The sequence below is a fragment of the Protomyctophum parallelum genome (genome assembly GCF_964188405.1).
Source record: "Protomyctophum parallelum genome assembly, chromosome: 3".
Taxonomy (NCBI): domain Eukaryota; kingdom Metazoa; phylum Chordata; class Actinopteri; order Myctophiformes; family Myctophidae; genus Protomyctophum; species Protomyctophum parallelum.
Genome location: NC_139698.1, coordinates 31,974,163 through 31,998,279, shown reverse-complemented (window position 1 = coordinate 31,998,279; position 24,117 = coordinate 31,974,163). Strand labels below are relative to the sequence as shown.

The window sequence follows — 24,117 nt, the reverse complement described above, 5'->3', positions numbered from 1 at the left end:
AATCAGATTAATCACAGCTTCAAAATTAATTTAATCATGATTAATCACCATTCGAACTATGTCCAAAATATGCCATGTTTTCCTGTTTATTGTTGTGGAAATGGAAATATAAATGACAGAAAGCGGATATACATTCGTTTTTGAATGTTTTTTGTTTTCTAATGCATTTAGTATAGACATGATGTGATGTGAGCATTTGTAGGCCTAGCCTACACTTTGAGTTAAATCAACACTGGCTTTTGGCCATGTAGACTGCGGTCCCCCAGGAGGAAGTCACTAATGTTGCTCTGGAGAGGGAAGTCTGGAACACTCTGGTGGAGCTGTTGCCCCCGCGACCCGACTAGGGATAAGCGGTTGAAGATGGATGGATGGATGAATGGAGACTGGGGTCCCAGTCCAGAGATGAAAATCATAATAAAATGGCCTAGGCTACTTTCTATCAATTTAATTTGGGGGTCCTTGAAATTAAATTAGCTGAGAAGCAATGGGTTAAACTGTAGACTATAGTTAATTGAAATTCACAAAATACAATAATGGCACATAAGCATTTTTGGAAACAGGGCTTGGTTTAGAAAAGCCTATATTTTGCGCTAAAGTAATTATTGAATAACATATAAATGTAGGTTTTAAGGCTAGAATGGCATTGTAGTGGACTGTAGTGAGAGGCGAGATTGTCTCTCCTTCATTGCGGGACTGCAGGACTAATCTGGAGATAGTTAGTCGTGAATCAGCTTCAGTCAGTGTTTTGGTTCGTACCTGGAGTTGTGCATTATCTCCGCTGTGCACAGCAGCACAGGGGAACTGTCTTTAATATATCCATGGTCGTTTTCAGTTGCTTTCCATGTGCGACACAAAAGTACCATGTGTTTGTTTTGGTAATAGCCTACTGCAGGCGCAGCCATGCTGATTCACGTAATCGCGTAGGACAAAACGAAACCAGCCGGACAAACATTAATGGCATTTTCAAAATGTCCACAAGTTGCGACGGACCCGAGTGATTCTTGCAGCGCGCTGATAGCTAACACTAGTAGTGTGTGTGTGTGTGTGTGTGTGTGTGTGTGCGTGTGTGTGTGTGTGTGTGTGTGTGTGCAGTGTAGCCTAATGGGGCTTTGCTAGGCAGACAAAGTAACGCAACAGAGTTACAGAATCAAACCACTTTGCAACCAAACTAATACACAAGCTATCTCTCTGGTGTTGTTCAATCATGACTGTGTGCTACACAGTGACAGATTTGTTATGCACTGGACGTTCCTGAGCCGCGCGCACGGGCGCATGTTAGGGGGAACACTAACATGCGTTAATTGCGTTAAATATTTTAACGCAATTAATTAACGCAATTGATTAATGCCATTAACGCATTCTTTTTGACAGCCTTACATTTAATATAAACAAAATTGTTAAAATTCATCGCCATTCATTGCGGTGTGAGCTTGTACAGAAACACTGACGCAAGAGTAATGTGTGGTTTTAATGAAAACCCCTTGTAGTAAAATGAAAGTGTCCTTTGGCGTGAGCAGAGAGGGTAGTATTGACTGCGTGAGGCCAGTGGTAGACACAGTGCCGTATTGTAATACTATGTGATTCCAGGTGGACAGAGGAGCCCAGGGTCTTTCTCTCCCACTGACAGCAGGAAGTGATGCGCGTGGGCGCCATGGTTACAACTCAGTCCCTCTGTGATCATCAAAAACACCTACGGACCGGGCCTGCAGCTCTGTGTGCTTGCGTGAGTGTTTGTAGAGAGAGAGAGAGAGAGAGCGCGGGAGGGCATACCAGAGAGTGAGCAAGAGACTGCATGTATTACTGTGTGAGTCAATGGTTTGTGTGCGTATGTTCAACATGCATCCTGCTGGGCTCAGGAAGCTGCCCTGTGACCTGTGAAGGCCGCCCTGCGCCTACACACAGAACACTCCCAGGGCTTCTGAAGAAGAAGCCCACACGGCGCCCACTGCATGCCGCTGTGCGCAGCTCATCAACCTACCGCACCCTAAGGTCAACAGCCCTATCTGATGTATGGACTTCATATGGATTTCATATCATTCTAAAAATACCCACAGTGGTCCCTGTGAAAGGCAAATGTCTTCCGGAAACACGCACGCACTCACACACGCGCGCACACAGATCCACAGGAGCTTGCGGCCTCCTACGCAGAGCGAGTGATATGAGTGCAATCCTACTGTGGATCGCACTCACTCTGCTCATCAACTGCACACACAGCAGAAATGTATGCTTTGTGTTGGCTTGGCTTGACTGTGTGTGTGTAGTGTGTGTGTGTGTGTGTGTGTGTGTGTGTGTGTGTGTGTGTGTGTGTGTGTGTGTGTGTTTGAATGCACCCGGAATGTGTACTTAACTTGCTGCTTCCCAGCAGTAGATATTTCCTCTGACATAGATTAAAGGTGAAACGGATGCTCTAAAACAGCAAATCTTACTGTGCAAGTACACGTTCATGTGTGCCCCACACTGTGCAGTGTGTTTATATACAGTGCGTGTGCACGTGTGTCTGGATTCCTTTTTATGTGTGTGTGTGACAGAGAGAGAGTGTGTATACGTATGTGCGGATGAGTCCCACCTGGTCCGTTGAGGAAGTCTTTGATCTGCAGACAGAGGAGAGGAGGGGGGATGCCTGTCTTGCTGTCAGTCTCCCCTGCTACCGTCTGCAGCCAGAACACGTTGTAGTCCAGAGACTCTGGCAGAGTCTTCCCTAGATCTGGAGAAGGGGAAGGGGAGGGGGGGGGAGATTGAGAAAATGGAGTAAGACCTTTTTTCCCACAGATCTCTTAAAAAATGGAATTACCAGGGACATCACCGCACCACACAACATATCTAATCCCCCTATCTCTAAAGGCCTATTCATACCACCTTTTCGGTGGTCACCTCATCACCTAAAACTGGAGTAAAGAATAGGCCTCAACCCTCACCAAGGCACTTGTAGTCGGAGGCAACTCCCTTCAGCACCACGTCAAACACGGACAGCTCCATCCTCTGCTTGCGGTGGTGGCAGCTGAGCAGGGCCGAGGGCTGCGTCACCTGCAGGTACAGGAGGGGCTCCAGCAGCAGGTCGCCGGCGCCCCTCCTGCCTGGCTGCCTCACGACGGTCACGCCCAGGGCCTGGCGCGCCGAGGAGCGGCTGGGAACGGGCAGGCCGTCCAGGGAGAGCAGGCTGCCTCGTAGCAGGGGGGACGCCGGCTGCGTCTGAAGGGAGGTGGTGTTGCTGTTGAGGAGGTCCTCGGCAGTCAGGGCCGCCAGGGAGCTCTGGGCTAAAGGCGCCGCGTCTGGTGTTGGGGAGGCCCGCGCTGTTGGGGGGGGCTCTGTCGGGACGTCGGGTTGGTTCAGGGAACTCTTCCCCATCTAGAGAAGATAAAGGGAGACACTTTCAACTTTGTCGGTTAAAACTCTAGCAGGGAGGACACATTTTAATGGAGATCATAAAGGACCACCTCACCTATTTTCAACCTATCTTCATACAATATACTTGGTCCTCCTCACTAATGTTCATTATAAGATGGCACCATTTCTATATACCCACTCTGTGTCTCAGAGTAGGGCTGTGGACAGTACAGAAAATTGCCTACCAGTGACATCATAGGTTTGGTCATTTCAAACAAGATTTGAATTATTATTATTATTATTACTTTTAATATTAATGCAAGAACAATGTCTATTATTATACAAAGCCTGCAGTGTCTATTAGCTTGGATTCCCCATTGTGACGTGGTGGTGCGTTTCTGAACTGTCCACAGCCCTCCATTAAGTTCTCTGAGGGTGAAAATGTTTTATACTTGCTGTAGCTTCGCTCAGTACTCCACTGTTTGCATGCATCAACCTCTGATGTAGCCTGGTAATAAACCACCCCAGTCGCGTTCTGCGACCAGGGTGTGGGCGTTTTTGCAGAAACCAAATAGTGGAAGAGCCAATCAGTGTCTGCACTCAGGGATCTGTGATTGACAGACAGTAATTGCACTTTTTGGTTTCTGCAAAACTCCCACAGCTCCACACACGCAGACCGATCTGCCAAAGACACATGATAAATGTGAATTCACCCAACCGGGGTGGTTTACCAGGCTACCTCTGATGTGCTTTGATGTCCTGGTTTAGCCAAGAGATTCACCAAGATGTCTGGGGACAGACACAGTGGACAACCTGTGTAATATCTCTAGCCATTCATTACTTAATTGCCATCACCATGTTTGTAGTCTCTGATCAGAGACGCTGTAATGCATGTACCGTATACTATAGCCATGTAAGCTGTTGCACCTATCTTTAGTCGAATCAAGGAAATATTACATACAGACAAATGTACAATCTATCAAAATAACAAAATCTGTGAATAATAAAAAATAAGTCTCACAAAATAATTCTCACATTGAATATTGATTATTTACCTTCTCAGATGTCTCCTTCTTCTCTGGTGTGACGGGGGAGTCTGTGGAGCCTGGGGCCTTGGATGGAGTGCTGGAGCAAGCGTAGGCCATGACAGACAGCTTACTGGCGGTGAGGAAGACGTCGAAGGGGATGAAGTTGAGGTTCTTGGTGATGGTGGACTTTCGAGAGGGCCTGGCGATGCGGTGGTGACTGGCGCCACTCTGCTGCTCAATCTGAACGATGCGGATGCGGGCGCTGTCGCTGCCAAAGCCGCTGTCCTGCCCTCGTCCTCCTGCGCCACTGTGGCGGGAGGATGAGGGGTCCACACCCCCCGCTGCAGAGTCACGGCCGCTGAGATGCTGATGCTCCTGGCGACGCACCTTCAAGAGAGGAAACACGGAGGAAGCACACTGAAGTCAGACGGTAAAATTTATCAAACAATTACACTGTTTAGATATTCACGTATGACATTAAAAGCCATGGTCATAAAGGCCCAAATGTAAATAAAAATGCATATATTATTATATTCACTTGACTTTAAAATGAAAGCCATGTTCATAAAGGCCCAAAATTCATGTAGAATTCATGTATTATAAGTATAACAGTCAAAATGACATAATTCATCAGCCAGTCAGCAGAAAACACACATTTCATATTCATGCGCACACAGTCCTTTGTCAGCCACAGGAACATGGAACACAGTCTTATACACATACTGTACACACGTATGCATGCACACACACAGACACAAGTACGCGCACATGCACGCACACCCAAGTGCAGCTGCAACCTCAGAAACTGCACAAACACCTCAAAACATGTGCAACAGCCTGATAAATAGGACGAACATGAGAATCCAATTTACATGAAAACAAATTATTGCTTTATCTGAAAACAAACCAAGATGCTTTATGCTTTGTTAGCATTACAGAAAGGGGATCACAGCGTCAAATAAAAGGACTGAGAGGTTCTTTGGTGACTTTAGTTTCTTGTTTGGATACTCTCTTTTACAAGAGGACACAATCCAAATAACTTGCTTGATTGAAACCATGGACAAATTGACCAAAGCAGCAGAGCATTGCATAGCCACAGTTAGAGACATTAAAGGCATGCTCCGGGGCTTTTCCTGTGGTTTTAAAATCATTTTGCACTTCTTACAATATTGGAATGTGTTTTTTTAAAAGGGGGCCTTATAGCCCAGCAAATCGAATTGTTTCGTGCAGTGACTGTGGTATTGTGTACGAACTAAGCAGCCGGGATTTTATGCTGAGCTTCGACGTTAACGGATGCCGGGAGAATTCCAGCCGTTGTGGCAATAAAAAGCTTTCAGTGACAGATGATGTAAATCAATGCGCGTAGGTTGCCGGGGTTTCAAGCTTAGAATCAAAACAGGCAGCGTTTCTCTGCTACCAAGGCATGCCATCCTCAGCGGGACCATGAAAGAACTCTCACGGGCTCCCACGGGACAGGAAAACAAGACAAACATATAAAACGAAATGCTACCTAGTAAATGATAAATCACTGCCCGTGTTTATGTACAACTGACACGTGTGAGGGAAACACGCATAAACAGAAGCGGCAAAAAATAGGGAACACATTTCTATGTACTTTTCAACATTTGTCCCGAGGCAAACATTTGCCTGCTTTAATCTTTGTAAACACTGCAGAAAGAACAATACTGTACAGTACAGTACCCCTCCCCAGTAAAAACATTACAACGCTCAGTGAGGACAGACAGAGAAGAATGACTACAGACTAGAGTGTGAGTATGGAGGGATGCAGTCAGTGTCCAATGTGAAGACCTTTCCCAGGCCTGTCTGTCCAGCGACTGGGTCACATCAATTAAAAACACTCCCATTCCTGTTAAAGGTTTGTTAGGTGTGTCATGAGAGGGACTCGGGGCAAATTCATCAGTGTCTCCCCGCTACCATGTCCAATACAATTAGCCCATTATAGTGGCCAGGCCACCCCCATGTTTCTCGCAGCACCGTGAACACTCATGTTTAATGGGTGGGACGTCCCTTTTAATTAGCTACTGCTGTGCTTGAAAATGGGATTATGATTAATCTAAAAAACAGTGAGAGAGAGAGAGAGCGGGAGAGAGAGAGAGCGGGAGAGAGAGAGCGAGCAAGAATTCTCAACAGACCAGCCGTGTGTCCCATCCTATCCCACCCTCGTCTGCTCTGACCAACCTGCACATGGTTCCTATTATAACATGTACTCTCAGCTGCCCCTCTCTCTCTCTCTCTCTCTCTCTCTCTCTCTCTCTCTCTCTCTCTCTCTCTCTCTCTTTTTCTCTCTCACTCTCTCTCACTCTCTCTCACTCCCTGAGAATTTTAAATGTATATTATTGCTGTGGCAGAGATAGTGTTTCAAGACCTCCAGGCAAATACTAAAGCGATTGGCAGCACATTAGACAGAATGCTTGACTTATTAGATATTTCCTATTCTAAACAGTGTCATCAAAGGCTACGAACAAGATACATATAAAACCCTGCATGCCTGCCTTCCTGCCTGTTCTGTTCTGTTCAGTTCTGCTGGGCCGGGCCATGTTTAGGGCTTCCATACGATCGGCCCCTGTGCCAGATCCCTCTCCTCTCCCTGGTCTAATGAGCACAGGATGTGTGCACTTCTTTTTCTGTAGAAATGTAAGATTTTCCAAGTAACAGGGAAGGGAAAAGAGGTAGAAAAGGGCCTAGACCTTCTCCATGTGTATTGTGTTAAGGGGGTGAAACTTGCATCAGGGTAGGGAGGTATTTAAAAAAGGTATCCGGCAAAGGCAAACATCCACTTTGAGCGTGGCTCCTCGTCGGAAGGGACAAATAAGCCGTGCAGCTGCTGGGAAAGACAGAGCCAGGGGAGACCGCCAGAGTCTCTATCTGTCACTCTCTGTCCCTCTTCACATGCATTTACAATTACAGCAAATACCCCATATTCTCTTTAACCATGACTAACAGAGTGCCCCCAAAGCACATTTTTGTTCTATATATAGAGGTTCTTACAAGTGGCCATGCAATGAGGGGTAATGGGGACCACAATCGGGGGCACAGAGGAAAAAGGGACAACATAAAAAGTTAGGCGAGCACGTCTCTGAGCACTTAGAGAAAGATTTTGGTGTAGTCTAGTAAATCCCACTCATTGAAATTAACTTGCACATACTGTATATGCGCACATGCATGCGCGCGCACACACACACACACACACACACACACACACACACACACACACACACACACACACACACACACGTGTGATCCTATAGTTTATGCTCTCAACCAATTTATTCATTGACAGAAGGCAATACATTCGGAATATAAACATACATCGGAGGAGCTACATGCTTGGTCCCAGATGAAGTCCCCCTTTCCAGCCATTACTTTCTATTATATTATTATATAATGGCTGCACTGAAGCGCTGTTTCCAGATCCCAGTGCAATCACTCTCTGGACACACTTGATCATGATCACGAAACGTGCACACACAGTTACAGTTACACGCACACGCACACACACACACACACACACACACACACACACACACACACACACACACACACACACACACACACACACACACACACACACACACAACCCAATCCCCATTGGCCAATCATGAGGTCATCCCTCAGAGTCGCTAGGCAGAACATTCTGGAAAATGGAGGAAAATCCCCAAAGTGTGAAACCACGAGTCTCCGAAGTGCCAATCACATCAGAGCGCATCTGCACGACTTCTGACCCCTATTTCTGTCAGTGTAACTCATAACAGCTTGGCTTGGAGTTAGGATAATGTGCGGAAGCAAATGTCATATCAACCAAATGCCACCCGTTTGCGGTGTTGGCTGGCCAGTGGAATATGACTACATGACTTCTACATCTGAATACCCCATTTTCAACTTGATTGTTTCCAGCTGAATCACAATTAGGTCACAATTCAGGTTCCGGGATCAGGAAACATATGAAAATCCGGATGTGTTAGGATGGTAGGCAAAATGGGTAGAATGTGAGGGGAGTATAATTATACAAAATAAAATGGATATATATACACAGTCAAGAGTTCAGACTGAAGGGTTGTAGCTTTGTTGAGCTTATAGTGACGTGATGTATTAGAAGAAAAAAACCCCACTTGGATGACATCAAATCCAAAAGTGTACTTCTATAACAGTAACATACGCCATCATTATTTGAGTCTTTTTCGTTTTATTCTACAGTAACAGCCTCACAAAGCATCGCTCAAGGACACAAAGGAGGAACAAATTAGAGCTAATGGAACATGTATTGTATGAGTGCACGCACACATGCGCTCAAGCAGCATCCCACCGCACATCCCTACTGAGTGAGAATAGGTCTAGTGGTGACATCACAGGACGGTACTGCTACATGTAAAGGTCACTCCGGTGTTATCATTAGGAAGTGACAACAGCGCTAATTGCGGAAAAGGTTCAACGCAATGGTGAGGATTACAACTGGGACATCGGTGTTGAGTGGTAGAGGTCAGTGCGGTTACATCATTAAGAGAAGTACATGGATGCTGAGCTAAAGGCTCGAGGAAGACAATGATTCATGACAACTGAGTCATGACAAGGAGCAGACAAGGAGACAAGGAGCAGACGACAGCAATAAGACCATGTGGCCTGTGAGCATTTTCACTAAACTTTCTGTTCCTTCTATGTAGGCCTACTGTAGGTAAAAATGTCTCTCTCTCTCTGTCCACCTGCTCAAGCCACATCATCAAAGTAAGAACTAAAAATATCCAGAACAATAATTAACTTCAGTGTCCACTGTCCAATATTAGGAGCTTGAATGAAATAGGGGGACAAAATCATAGAAAATTACAACCGCAAGCATTGTAAATCATACAAATTACAAAACAGCCCTGGCAAGTGAGGTCAGGTCAGTTTAAAATTCTTACTACGTTCATCTGAATCCTTCTGCGTTCTTGTAACTAGACTTCCAATTAAACAGCATGGAAGCATACACAGTAAATCTCTCTGCCGGTCCTGCTCAGTGGAGCTACTTAGTCTGAAGATTGTCTGGATGGTAATAAACTCCTGTATCTTGACTATATCAGAGTTTACAGGTTAAGCTCACGCTGTGCTGCTCTATTGTTCAGTGGAACCATAAAGCCTAAGGCAGACCTATGATGTAAGAATAAGGCAATACCTCATTTTCATCAAAAATAATAACAATAATACTTAACCAAATGCCATAAAGACCACAATTCATTCTGTTATTTTCTGGCGAGGGGAGGGGGGAGAGAGACATTTATAATATGAAGTCACTTCTCTTTGTAAGCCTTAACGGCGGGTCTCAAAGCAACAAGGCATCAAAGGCAGTCGTTTAATACATTGAACTTTGTTTCAATAACAAAGGCAACCTGCTATGCACTTCGGCTGAACCACAACAAAGCGCCAATGGAGGGTCGCGACCCCTGAGCTCACAAATGGATGCCGAGCCCTTCGGAGTCACTGTCAACTGTACTTTAAACACGACGCACACCAAAGCGCAGGACAGGCGAGCGGGGGCTTTTTTTAACGAGCTCCCACCGCAGAGCACAGAGTGTGGGCGAACGGTTCGACTGCTTCAGGGCACAACGGCATGTTCCTCCACAGAACATGCGGGGGAATATGCAGCACTGTGCCTGGTCATCTCTCCCTCGTCATTTATTACAGACCCCTCTGTACTATCTCTCTTTCTCTCTCTCTCTCTCTCTCAGGACAGGATGGGATAAATAACAGCCAACTAGTTTCCCTTTCGTGTCAGGGGCTTTTTGTTCTCCTGATGTTACGTTATATGGACAGGGGGATAGTAAACATCCGGGTGACAGGAATAGTTCAAATATGTTGACATTCCTAAAGCAGTGGGCCAGTCGGAAACACCTCCCACCCAACGGAGAGGAGCGGAGATGATAGGAAGAAATAAAGATTTGGATGAATTCATGATTTTGAGAAGTCAGATTGTAACAGTATGACTGCAGGCCAGGCTGTAAGGTAATAATAGGCTGGAATAACCAACCAATGGCACACCTAACAAAACAGGACAATGTTATTTGCATGACTCATGGATTCATGGTTTGGACAAACCATGAATACAGAGACAAAGATAAAGCCTGTCCCTGTGCAGGGTGAGTCACTGCGCTCCATCTGGGAGCACAACAAAACACTGGCTCCTGGAGATGAAACAGCCAGGGCCTTCCTTTTAGAACTTAAATGGCGATCAAATGTGTTCCCTCCGACATAAGTATTTGGCCCTTGGTTTGCTTACAAATATTTTGCCACAAAAACAGCGCAGATGGCAATCTGCTCAGTGTTAACGGGGTACACTTTGAGAGCTCTGACATGCAGCAGGCTGCAATGTGGTGCTCAACACACTCAAGTTCAAGTTCCAGGCCTTCCCAGCATGCCACCAGGCCCTGTGAGAAGCTCGCCAAACCATCCATACCCTGCTCCTAATCTTTGGCAATCCACAACGATTTAAGAGGGTGGACAGACACCACCATTGGAGGTCTTACAGCTTCAATCTTCCACAGCAAATACAGCCGGTCCAAACCAAGACCCTGATCTGGGATCCACCAACCAAAGGTTAGTTTTGGGGTGAACATGAGGACATGCAGGATCTCTACAATGATACAGCGGGTGTTTGAGTACTGCAGGACAGGGCAAGACGTACGACTCACTGCAGGAAGACATTCAGAAAATATCAGAACTGCTAGATTAACGCCACGGCTGTGTTAGTGAAAACAAACAGAGAAGGGAAAGTGAGCGGAGCATCATGATGTAAGCCTTTAGAAATGATACACAGAACATCTCGCTGGTCCAGCATAATCTCTTGGCTGGGATCAGATGCTGCCGAACCGACTTTATCTCCAAAAGCTTCCATCGTTACTGATAAACAAGATATCAATCACACGATAAACAAAACAGGAACTGTAAAAATATGAAAACTTTGATGATTAAGTTACCATGAGTCAACAAGCAGAACTTGGCAAAACAGATGGTATCCATGAATGGATAGATGGCTTTTATAAAAATACAAAAATCCTTTATCATCAACCCCCATATGTGCTGTACTTTATGTTCCCATACAGAAGAAACCATATTCCTGACATTTCACATTGTTTGGTGACATTGATTAAACTGAAGATGAAGGCCAGATGTGGATAGAGGTGTGATGGTGAGATAGAGTGAGATGGAGAAGAGGAGTGGGGGAGGAAGGGTGAGGGAGAAATAGATACAAAAAGCAATGGAGGAAGAGTCGGAGCAAGCAAAATGAATTGTGTGTGTGTGTGTGTGTGTGGGGGGGGGGGGGGGGGACGACGACGACGACACACACTTTAATTTCTGTGATCCCAGCCTCTGCAGTATCAGAATCATCATAAGGCATTCTCTCTCTCTCTCTCTCTCTCTCTCTCTCTCTCTCTCTCTCCTGCTCTCTGCCTCCCCCCTCCCTTTCCCAGGCAGTGAAGTAGAGAACAACTGGCTCTCATTAGCCATCACCATCTCTATTTAGGTTTGAGATTTGTGCAGGGGTAATTTTCTAATCTAATATTCAGGCTCCAGTGTTTATACATGCCGAGGGTCCCTGAGTGAGGTGGGCTATGGCGCTGATGTTGGCGGTCATGGGTGTGCGAGCGACTGAGTGAGGAGCGGAGAGTGTGTGCAACAGACAGTGAGAGGAAAGAGGGGAACTGTGTTTTTGTCTATGCGTTTATTATGTGTCTTGTAAATAAGTATCTATGTGGGAGTCTATGGTGCAGAAAATGAGCAACTTGCCAAGACCGCTGACCCATCATCTCTTCAGTCAATGTTTACGTCTGGAGGGTAAAGCACAGTGGCTCTGCACCACAACTATCCCTCCCTCCCTCACTCACTCTCTCTCTCGCACAAGAAATCACACACACAGCACACACACACACACACGGCACGGCACAAGAAATCAACACAAACACAGTCGCAAACACACATGCCACGACTCAAGACATGACCTCCCGATACACAAAGTGGCAGCATGGAAGTATGCAGCTGGCTGATGCTCATGTTTCAGTCTGGCCCTACAGTTCATCCACACAAGCTGCACAACTTAATGTCATTAGAGTTGGGCTTTGTGCCTCCAACCAACAAGACAATAGAAGAGCCTTCAAGCTGCACGGTCTTCAGCGTGGCTCTCCTTTTCCTCCCGAGCAGACATTGAAGCCCTGCTCTTCAAACTGGAAGAGAAGAGACGCCTTCCATTAACGAATGCAGTGTTCTACACTACACCGCCATGTCTGTGTTCTCTGCTTTAGTTACGGGGTCACAGGGAAACAGCAACGGCAGGGAAAACAACGACGACCCAGGGAGAGACGAGGGGCTGCTGGGAGCAGGGAAGAAGACCCAGGGAGAGACGGGGGGCTGCTGGGAGCAGGGGAGAAGACCCAGGGAGAGACGGGGGGCTGCTGGGAGCAGGGGAGAAGACGGGGGCTGCTGGGAGCAGGAGAGAAGTGGGAGAACATGGGGGAAGAAAAGGGGGATATGAGCCCCAGGTGGCCTGCAGAGGACTGTGAGCGATGCGGTTCCTATCAACTTGTACCCTGGGGAGCAAATGCATGCACATACACACATGGCGGTACAAAGACACACTTGCGTGCGCGTCGTAGGCCAGCTTGCATACACGTGAAATCACAAGAAACTGTGGGAGTTCGTACATACGTGAACGTTGTGCATACGCACACAAATTCACTATGCCATGAAGGCGGGAGGAATCCTCGTCTATTTACGAAGTTGAAATTAGAAGAGGAGAATTGAAGTAATGGTCCTTTAATTTAACCCTGGATGTGCTCCCAGGGTTCCCAATGCTGCATGTCGGCCCCTCAGAGGAGGATGATGCAAGACCCTCCTGTCCCCTGATCTAGGTTGGCTGGGAGGAACTCAATAAGGGGGGGGGGGGACACGGGACACCCAAGGGCAAGGCTACAGAACGAGTGGTGGTGATTCAATCTGAACGTGGACCAATTGTGAAGAGGAAAAACCTAGTAAGACTACGAAAAAAGAAAAAGAAAAGGAACCTGATCTTCAGATTTTCTAACACATTGAATATATCAGACAAACAGGGTTCAAGAGGACATGTTGGATGAAAAGCTCATTCAAGAGCTTTGAAATACGTTAGGACTAAACTGGGATTTGGGACTAAGGTTAAACAGGGTGGACGACCTCGCTGCATACTGTATCTAATGTTTGCATAATGCTTTTTCCACGTTGTTCGGCATTACCTAGGTCCTTCATGCATTTTAAACTACTGCATCTTAAATACTGTATCTTAAGCATATATTTGGCATTTTACACAAAAGTCAGAAATATTTGTGGCGTGCTTGATGATTTGCGTTTGACATGAACAACTGAGCCCAGCTGAGCCTCTGGATTAGCTTCGAGCAGGCAAACTAAAACAGGTGAAGTATAAAATCCAGCGCACCTCTTGAGTATCTAAACATGTGAGCGGTGTTTTTGAGCCAGATATCTCCAGCGGTTATATGGCACCTATACGAGCATGTCAGTCATTGGCTCGGACTAATTCAGGTTTCACATGCCTCTTATCAGGTTACAAGGCCACAGTCACAGGCCTTAAGCAATGACAAAAACATCACTCATCTCACAGAGAGCTTACACATCCATAGATATGAGTTGTGAGTATAGTTTGAAATCGGACTAGTTCATACAGATGCACAAGATGCACATGAAACTGAGCACATCTCATGTGATCAGCTCTGTTATAATTCGTTTTCTAACAAACCATTCTGTCACGCTGGACCATGGCACTCGGACAAAGCGATGGCCATTACCTAAGATTGCCTATTACCTAAATAATAAGCTGTGAGTGAGCTGTCTAGTTCAGTCTAATGTTACTGCGTGATTGTATGTTTCTGCAAAATACACTGCACTGATGTGACCGCTGTAAGTCTGCATACCTACCTACATGTCTGCAAGTGTTACATTATTATTATTATCTTATGTCTTAATTTAATATGGTCGCACTGTATATTTGTATAATTACAGCACTCATCTGGGTAGTTTAGTATAACATGTATGAAAAGCTGTCTCCTAAACCTAGATAGTCAGACACACACACAAACACAGAAACCGTCCGTGCCCCATCTGAGTCAGATGGTGAACATAATACTCCTCATCACCTGTTATTCTAGGTGGAAACTTGCTTATACAGGTGTGAGCCAAAAAACTCTCACCTTTTCCCTCTCTTTCAGACAAAACCTCAGTACCAGTCCCAAAGAGTGCGATGGTATGTGTGTGTCTGTACTACTTGGCCCGGTGTGCCCTGCTTTTACTAGTCCCCAGGGTCCGTGACCCCATTTCCCCTGCAGTCCGAGAGAGAGAGAGAGAGAGAGAGAGAGAGGGCACCCCGTCTCCTCCTCACCTGAGCCGACACCCGATCCCAGGGTTCATGGCGGGGGCCCGCTGCCTTCTTCTCAAAGGCGGCGTTTGTTTCCCCGCTCTAATAGAATTCTAACCGCCGTGATTTTATCTGGAGTTTTCACGCCAATTTCGACAAAACCGATTTGAGAATGGGGGGGGGGGGGGGGTGCGGGCGGGCAATTCAGCTGCTACTGATCTCAAATAGATTGAGTTTCCGAGGGGGCCAATTTAAGAATGTGCCAGGGTTTATGCTTTGAGAAGGGAGGGGCAGGTATGGGGGTTTGAACTGCTCTGTGGCACTCAGCTCTGGGAAGGTGAGTTGTTTTGACTGGCTGTCAATTAGCAGTTGATTCACGTAGGAGGGGTCAGTGAGCCCCGTGTGCACCAAGAAAAAAAAGATATGGTTTCATAACAAGAGAAGGGGAGCGAGATGAACGCTGGCTATAAAAATATGTATGTTTAAGATAAGCTGAAGCAGTGGTGCTTACTTAACAGATGTCAGGCCAGCCAGAATGGAAAGGGAGATGGACGCGCAGGGAGCCGTATTTGTTATTGCTCTCGGCAGCAAGTGGGTGAATGAAAATAATGGCAAATGAGTGGGAATGGAAGGGGGTGTGTGTGTGTGTGAGGGGGGGGGGGGGTGGCTGGCTGAGAAGGGACCTGGGTCAACAGGCAGGTTGAATGGTTTGGAGCTGACCTCTGAGGGACTTCGGCTCCCACATTTAGTCTGAACACTAGAGATCGAACCGAGACCCAAAGCAAACACAGAACAGTCATGGCTCTGTCTCCTTGTCTCACTCCATCACGTTTTGTCCTTCTCTCCATCAGCTTGGCCCTTGTTTCGCTCTCCTATGTTCTGTTCTGTCTGGTGTCATGTCACGATTCACTCTCATGCTGTCCCCTCTTACCGCTGCATTCACCATGCTTCTCTCCTTCTCTTTCTGTGGCCTCTTTCACGCTCTGTAAGCTTCTCCCAGCTTTTCTGCCTCTCTGTGGCTCTAATTCTGTCCATGGGCCAGGAATGTCCACAAGAGCTCCTCTGACACCTCACTGTCCTGGACAGCTCAGATGTAAAGAATAGACACCAGAGTCCAGCTTTCAGAGCCCAACAGCTACGAGACAATATGAAACACTCATCACAGAGAGGAGAAATGTTGGACACGGTTTACTTTAAAACATACACAGAACATGGATCCAGGGTCTGGGTCGCTAACTGAGCCAAGCTTGTCAACAACACCACCGCTTAGATAAGCTGTGTTCTGTGCTTTTGACATCCAACTAATACTCCTACGTGGACCAGAGCAGAATTGTTGTAGAGGAGAGCAGGATAGGTCAGCGAGCTTCTAGGCTCCCACAGTGTGATGTGTAGCAACATTTCAGAGAGACACTGGAGGTGCAGAAAACTCTTCATTTGTACATATCAAACTGTTGGATGCATTCCAAATCTTTAGAACTAAAGGTCATCTGCCTATCTGTTCATTGGCTAATACACTTCCGCACCCATCTCAAGAGTCAAGAGTACAGACAGAAGCTTAACTATACTGTAGCTTCTGACAGTAGTTCTTCACCGGCCTCCACAATACATTATGTTAAAACAATGAATATGTCAGCGGACTGCAATATAGATATAGTTGCTATTATTGGTATTGTTGTCTTCTCTACTGAACTTCGCATATCTCTCTCTTCCCCACCACTAGGTCAAGGCAGATGGATGCCCACCCCAGAGCCTGGTTCTGTTTGAGGTTTCTTCACATTAAAGCTGAGTTTTCCTTTGCCACTGTTGCTAAACAGTTGCTATGGAACGTTGGGTCGCTGCTCTATGTGTAACGTGACTTGAGAAAACTTGATTTGACTGTATAATAAAAAATGATTTTAAATTGAATTGAAAACCAAGCAAGATAAACTACATTTCACTGTGGGAGCACAAAAAATGAAACAACACAGACATCAGTAAAGAGGCCTTCTCCCCACTAATACCTAAAACAGCTGTCCTCCAAACCCACATACACACCAAAGCCAATACCAACCAATATGCTGCTCCCTGCCATAAATCCACTCGTCTTGGCTGGGAATCTGTGCCACTTGTGACACCATCTAAGTGCTGTGTTTAGTCAGGCTTGCGTGAGACCATGGGCCGCCTCCCCTACACAGTTGCTGCGTGGCGGACATCTACTGTAGGAGGTAATATCACAGTAATATCATAATCTACGGACTGTCAACTTATATCTGTCTCAGTGTAGGAACCCCCCCCCCCCAACCCGCCCCATCCACTGAGAGCTGGCCAGCCAATTGAACGGCTCTGGAAAGATGTGCTCTTTTCCAACCAGGGGCTGTGCCAGTCCACAGAGAGAGAGAGAGAGAGAGAGAGAGAGAGAGAGAGAGAGAGAGAGAGAGAGAGAGAGAGATAGACTGTATGATGAATAGAGAAGAGACGACTGCAATTGGAGAGGGAGGATAAGCACTTAAGCCCAATTAAAAAAATATAATAGTAGCGATGCATTGTGGATCTTGTAGATCTCACATTTCAGATTTAGTTTTTCTTGAACATTTTTTAAATGTCCAAAAAAATAGGGACACAATGGTGACAGGGCTATAGATTGCAAACAAGAGAAGCAGTTGGATGGTGTGATCATGGAGCTGTTCACAGGCTGTCGAGTGTAAAACTAATGAAGACATTCATTGATCCAATGCGAGGATGGGGAGGTGAAGAAGAACAGGCAGGGATAGAGCAATTGGATGAGAGAGAGGTTCTCCACGAGTGTGTTTACTCAAACACTGATTCAGAGGTTCCTGTGACGCCTGATACCATGTCTTGAACTGGGGTCCCGGCACACGCCACTCTGTGTGTGTGTGTGTGTGTGTGTGTGTGTGTGTGTGTGTGTGTGTGTGTGTGTGTGTGTGTGTGTGTGTGTGTGTCAGGAAGTCTAAAGCCCTGTTTCCCATGCGTGTAATCATCCCAGGATGAGGTGAAGGATAAAGCCGAGTGGGACTTCCCCTACACTAGAGGGTATTTTCCTCTCACACTGTGGTAGCCTACAAGCACATGGTCTGACTGAACGGAAGAAAGAAAGAAAGAAAGAAAGAAAGAAAGAAAGAAAGAAAGAAAGAAAGAAAGAAAGAAAGAAAGAAAGAAAGAAAGAAAGAGAGAGATGCCAACTTTTAGATAAAAAAGCAATTTCTTAACTGCTCCCTTTGCTTTCAAGTGTTATTGTTTTACCAGTTCGTCTGGACATTTTTGACATAGTACTTTGCGAGTCTATCATTGTGGCATTTACTGGCAGGCGGCGATGCCAGTGAAGAGAGTTTCCACTGTAAAATTCTCAACATTCAGATGGTGAATAGAGAGAGAGAGGAAGAGAGACTGGTACAGTACGGATCAGTAGCCGATGGGTGAGAAACAGACATTCAGATTCTCCCGTGAAATCATGTCATCGGCGTGTCACGCACGCACGCACGCACGCACGCACACACACACCCACACACGCACGCACGCAGCTTCTCCTAGGTCAGCTGTGCAGTCATAAAGCAGCATTACAGTATTGGCTTCCAACTGAAAGGCTGCTGCCACTTCAAACGAAGGAAAGTTACCATGCAGAGAATGTGGGGACCATGTGTGTGTGTCTATGCATAATATGTGTGCGCTACTCCATGCGAGCACAAGTGCGTACTGCGTATTGTGCATTACTAGTGTCGGCATGTGTTATGTGTGAGTGTATCTGCTTGTTATGCTTTTATGTATCTGTGTGTGTGTGTGTGTGTGTGTGTTGGTGTGGAACAGTACTGATGACAGAGCAGTGAGATAAGTCCCTATGGTCTATTCATAGCTTCCTGGCCCGAAGACCTCCTGCTGCTGAAAGCTGCCTGATCTGTAGCCTGGCCTCACTCTATCAACGGGACAACACAGAGATGAAAACAAAATGCAACACGCTGAGACTAATATGGAGATAACCATCATAATACTGTGATTTGTACAGTGAGAGGAAAAACAAAGCTGCGATACGAGTACACAATCTCACATTGTATTGATCGGTAAGCAATTATTACACCATACCATAGCATTTTATGTCCGGTCATTCACAAGATAGTCTAGTTGCCAGCCCATAGAGCCCCATTGTAAACCCGGAAATAATTGGCATAATATGTGACCATACCATTAACAACCTATAGAAGGCAAAAAAATCCAAATGTCATCATGCTTTATGTAGCATGTGATGTGTCAAACTAGGGGGTTTTCATGATGCTGAATCCATTCCAAGCATTAGTTTTGGAAAAAAAACCCACTAAACTCCGCTATAAACGGCCATAGCTACTTATGGCCGCTACCCAAATGTGCTGACATCATCACATTTGTGAATACGGCTATGGCCGTTTTAGCCTAAGGAGTGTATTTTGTGCAGAACTAATGCTTGGAATGGATCATGGATCAGCATCATGAAAACCCCCTAGTTTGACATGTCACATGCTACATAAAGCATGATGAAATTTTGATTGTTTTCTCCTTATAGGTTGTTAATGGTATGGTCAGATATTATGCCAATTATGAAAATTGCTCAACATATGAAAGTTAGCATCCGGCAGTTGATGGCATTAGACCACAACAAAAACAGAGAATTGTGGTATACGAGCACATATCCATCTGAAGCAGGGCACACAATTAAAATGATAGAACAATAAATCAAATTAACTGAAACTGAAATCTAAAAGGCAAGACTGCTTGTAGATGTGAGGGTAAGATGTCAAACTCATGGCTAAGGTCACTCACACCCTATGCAATGATGGACACTAAATGTCTACTCTCTTAGCACAGCGCTCTGTCGCCAGAAATGCACCTCACACACTCATGCACGCACGCACGCATGCGCGTGCTCGCGCAAACACAGTACACACACACACACACACACACACACACACACACACACACACACACACACACACACACACATTGGTGAGACTACCACACATTGCCCACGCGCCTGCCTCGCCTTGCCACTGCCAAGGAACCCAAAAGCCCCTACAAAACAAATTCATTAACGTAGACAATAAAAGCCAGCTGTGTGGGACGATGAGAACTGTTTGAAATCAGTGCCCGGGATTCTGCAGAATCTGTTCAAGGCAAACAGCGTGTTCTCAAAACTTTAGAAAAAAGGAAAAAAAAAGAATGAAAGAAAGGGATCTGGAATATGAAGAAGAAAGAAAGAAAGAAAGAAAGAAAGAAAGAAAGAAAGAAAGAAAGAAAGAGAGACAGAGGGGGGGCAGTGTTGTTTAATTTATGTTCTTGTTGAGGACACAGCAGAGATGCTTTGTTGAAACACAACAACAAAACAGTTCCACTGCAGCAGATGGCTGAGTTGTAAGACCCTTTCAACAGGTTGCAGAGAAGAACTACAAAGACCATCATGACTCATGAGTAATGTTGAGTCCGTCCAAAAGCAAAACCCCTTCCACTTTTTTTCCAAATTGGAACAGGTGAAAGGGGACTTTTGATTATTATGATTGGTTCTAATTTCTCACTGGTTCTGAAACGGTCGTCTGAATTGACATTGGCAAGGCTGTAGAACTATTGGATGATTGCGTGTATTCCCTTAGCAGGAGGGCAGACAGGGAGTTGTGTTATTGTATACTATTGTTCTCTTCGATCACAATCAAAAAGCCACTACCTGTTCCAAACTCATATTCCAAACAATGTCAACAGCCACAGATAGTGATTTTATTTGACAGCAGTGTGTCTAATGCGCTAGTGGGGGGTAGACAGGCTGTTGGCAGAGCGGACTGCGAGTGAGAAGAAACAGCCTTTGGGAGTGAGCGTGTGCTGCGCTCTGCTGTGGAGTCAGACCACGCAGTACTCCAACAACCCACTAGAGGGCTCTGCAGCATGTGGAATGGAGGCTTCAGGCTTGCACAAAGCAGGACATGGCACAGCAGACTGGGTCTTAGTCACACTGACCTCCTGGATGCGGGGGCCAGGGCCAGGGCTGGGCCGCGGGACACATGTGTCTGCCAAAGGACTTACGACATCCAGCTTGATGGATGGTCAAATAGTTTTAAAAAGGGAGTCCAAAAAGCCCAAAGCCAGACTGCGTTTTCAGTCATATTGAATGCTGCAGAAAAACACAAAGTCACTGACCTCAGCGTTACTGGAATAACTATGTATAATTATACCACCATTAATATACTAAATACATAGTTACAGACTTATAGGTGACAGAGAAGTTTCACCCAGCTTCATGGCTTCCATTGTCAGTGTTGGCTCTGTGACTGTTGCGTTACCTCAATTTGAATGATTAAAATGATGATGGATTTCCGCCATTAACTCTCTGATGGAGTGTTTCATCATCAGCCAATAGCCTTGCTCGTTCTCGGCCACCTGTCTGACCAGGCGACCCTCAAAAGAGCTGCTGACGGTAGTCACAGCTCTTGGTCCTGAACCCAGGTGAACTCTCTGCGTCAGTCCACTGCCTCATAACAGAATCAAGCCATGAATCATTACAAGCCAGGGTGAGGGCTCAGAGATCGACCTCAGATCAGAACCAGATGCACGTCAGGCACCTCCTGAAGATTGACTGTCTAACAAAAAAAGAAAAAAAAATCCCACTTCCCCTTACCCACCCAGTCAACAGACACGGCCTCTCTCTCTCTCTCAAGAGAGCAAACACATTCATTTCCTATGGTGGTGCATCAACAGCCCCCAATGGAACAGTAGATTCGAAGGAATTGATAGTGACACATGGTAGTGGTTTGAATGTGTCACTGTTGCGGCTTTTGGACTGGGAGGGCTGATGCTCTCTAGGTGCCGCTGGGTGACGACAACCTGCGTTTGTGTTGCTTGTTGTGTGTGCAGGAGGTGCAGTAGTTTACATACCACACATTGCTCCACATCGTGTCTCAGTGTATCTCCACCGGTTACCAGAAACAGAGTAAAGATGTAGAGCTAATACTGATCATCTAATCCTTTGTATAAGTGCAAATCTTAACCAAACAACACCTTATACTTCATTGACTGGGGTCCCCCTGGCGTCTATGCTTGGCCCACTCCCTTTTCCCCTCTACAAGAAATCTCTTTGCTGAAAATAGCCGATCTACAAGCTCAATGCAACGCCTTGTGAGTGTGTATGTCTGCCTATTATGACATTCCCAGAATAGGAACGATATACTGTAGGGTTCAAGTGATTAAGGAGCCAGCTATGCAACAACTACAGTGTCTTCCTGTCTCTTATGCAGTCTGACCACGTCACTGCACACTTAGAGGAGGTAAGTGTGCATAGCACACATCGCTCAACATCATGACTCAGTGTATCTTCTGCACTGGTTACCAGAAACAAGAATAAAGATGCAGAGCTATAACCATCTAATCTTTCTTCTAAGTGTGGCGCTTAAGGAGACAACTATGCAACTACGACAACAACAGTCTCTTCCTGGCTCTTACGCAGGCTGACCACGTCAGTGGACACATGCGCTCCTGCGAGTGGATGACAGTACAATCACTCTCTTATCTTACTTAATATCTCTCCCTCTTCCATTCCCCCCCCACCCTCTTCGCTGTCCTCTATCCCTTTCCTACACTGTGCCTCCCATCCCCACCGCAGCTGGTAAATATTTTTATATTGTGTTCCATTAGAAGGCTTTATTAAGCGGTCAGACAGGGCAAATGGCGCCTGGGAGCTCCCTGTGCTGTAAACAATAGGAAGGGCTCTGAAAGCTACAGCCCGGCACAGAGCAGTAAACTAAGGCCAGATTAGAGAGACCGGCTTGTCCTGTGCGAGTAAATATTTAAATGTGTTAGATTCACCCTAAATAGTGGTGGGAGATGGTTAGGTTCCAAAAAATAAATAAAAAAACCCTGACATGATCTATGATGGAAGAGAGGGTGTGTGTGTGTGTGTGTGTGTGTGTGTGTGTGTGTGTGTCACTGATGCGGTTCTGTGAAATGATTAGCACATGGAGGTACATTCAGTTGTGGCACCAACTGAATGTACGACAAAATGAAGGACGTCATCAAGGATGAAAGGATGTGTTGTCTGAGGTGTGTGTGTGTGTGTGTGTGTGTGTGTGTGTGTGTGAGACTGTGTGCGTGTGCATGTGCGCGTGTGTGTGCGTGCGTGCACACTACGTAAATACTTTCTATTATGAGCAACCATTTGTGTGGGTGCCAGAGTTAGACCATTACAATATACTGAACGTCTTGTCACTTGTCTGTGCTAGTAAAATAAATAATAATAATAAATGTGTGGCAGGCGCACAGACATTCCCATACAGTAAATGGACTGGACATTTGCCACGCGTAGTCCACGCAAGGGGAATGCATAAATCGGTGTTGTTAAGCAACAGTTTATGTTTATGTCTGATGTCACATGCCCATATGGAGATTCCCGACAGCAATGCAAATGTTTTATGCCCAAATAGACATACTGTAGGGAAGAGAGAGGGAAAGGAGATGGGAGTGAGATGGGATGCTCAATCAATTTGGGAGAGAGGGAGATGGGGAGAGGGGGAGTGATATGAAGTGAGGGAGAAGGACAGTGAGGGAGAAAGGGAGATGGGGAGAGGGGGAGTGATAGGAAGTGAGGGAGAAGGACAGTGAGGGAGAAAGGGAGATGAGGAGAGGGGGAGTGATATGAAGTGAGGGAGAAGGACAGTGAGGGAGAAAGGGAGATGAGGAGAGGGGGAGTGATATGAAGTGAGGGAGAAGGACAGTGAGGGAGAAAGGGAGATGGGGAGAGGGGGAGTGATATGAAGTGAGGGAGAAGGACAGTGAGGGAGAAAGGGAGATGGGGAGAGGGGGAGTGATATGAAGTGAGGGAGAAGGACAGTGAGGGAGAGAGGGAGATGGGGAGAGGGGGAGTGATATGAAGTGAGGGAGAAGGACAGTGAGGGAGAGAGGGAGACGAGGAGAGGGGGAGTGATATGAAGTGAGGGAGAAGGACAGTGAGGGAGAGAGGGAGACGAGGAGAGGGGGAGTGATATGAAGTGAGGGAGAAGGACAGTGAGGGAGAGAGGGAGACGAGGAGAGGGGGAGTGATATGAAGTGAGGGAGAAGGACAGTGAGGGAGAGAGGGAGACGAGGAGAGGGGGAGTGATATGAAGTGAGGGAGAAGGACAGTGAGGGAGAGAGGGAGACGAGGAGAGGGGGAGTGATATGAAGTGAGGGAGAAGGACAGTGAGGGAGAGAGGGAGACGAGGAGAGGGGGAGTGATATGAAGTGAGGGAGAAGGACAGTGAGGGAGAGAGGGAGACGAGGAGAGGGGGAGTGATATGAAGTGAGGGAGAAGGACAGTGAGGGAGAGAGGGAGATGGGGAGATGGGGAGAGATATGAAGTGAGGGAGAAGGACAGTGAGGGAGAGAGGGAGGGAGTGCTTTGTC

At 46.3% G+C, this 24,117-nt stretch overlaps 1 protein-coding gene across 2 annotated transcripts in view; it reads right to left on the bottom strand.

Annotated features, from left to right (window-relative positions):
- vps13b (vacuolar protein sorting 13 homolog B) overlaps nucleotides 1-24,117 on the bottom strand; it is a 457,445-nt gene that overhangs the window by 135,029 nt on the left and 298,299 nt on the right. For both annotated transcript variants that reach the window (XM_083761686.1, XM_083761685.1), the window contains exons 35-37: nucleotides 4,380-4,739; nucleotides 2,916-3,345; nucleotides 2,567-2,704 (exon numbers count right to left, since the gene is read on the bottom strand). In XM_083761686.1, coding sequence (XP_083617812.1) covers nucleotides 2,567-2,704; nucleotides 2,916-3,345; nucleotides 4,380-4,739 — 928 coding nt within the window. The remainder of the gene's footprint in view (nucleotides 1-2,566; nucleotides 2,705-2,915; nucleotides 3,346-4,379; nucleotides 4,740-24,117) is intronic.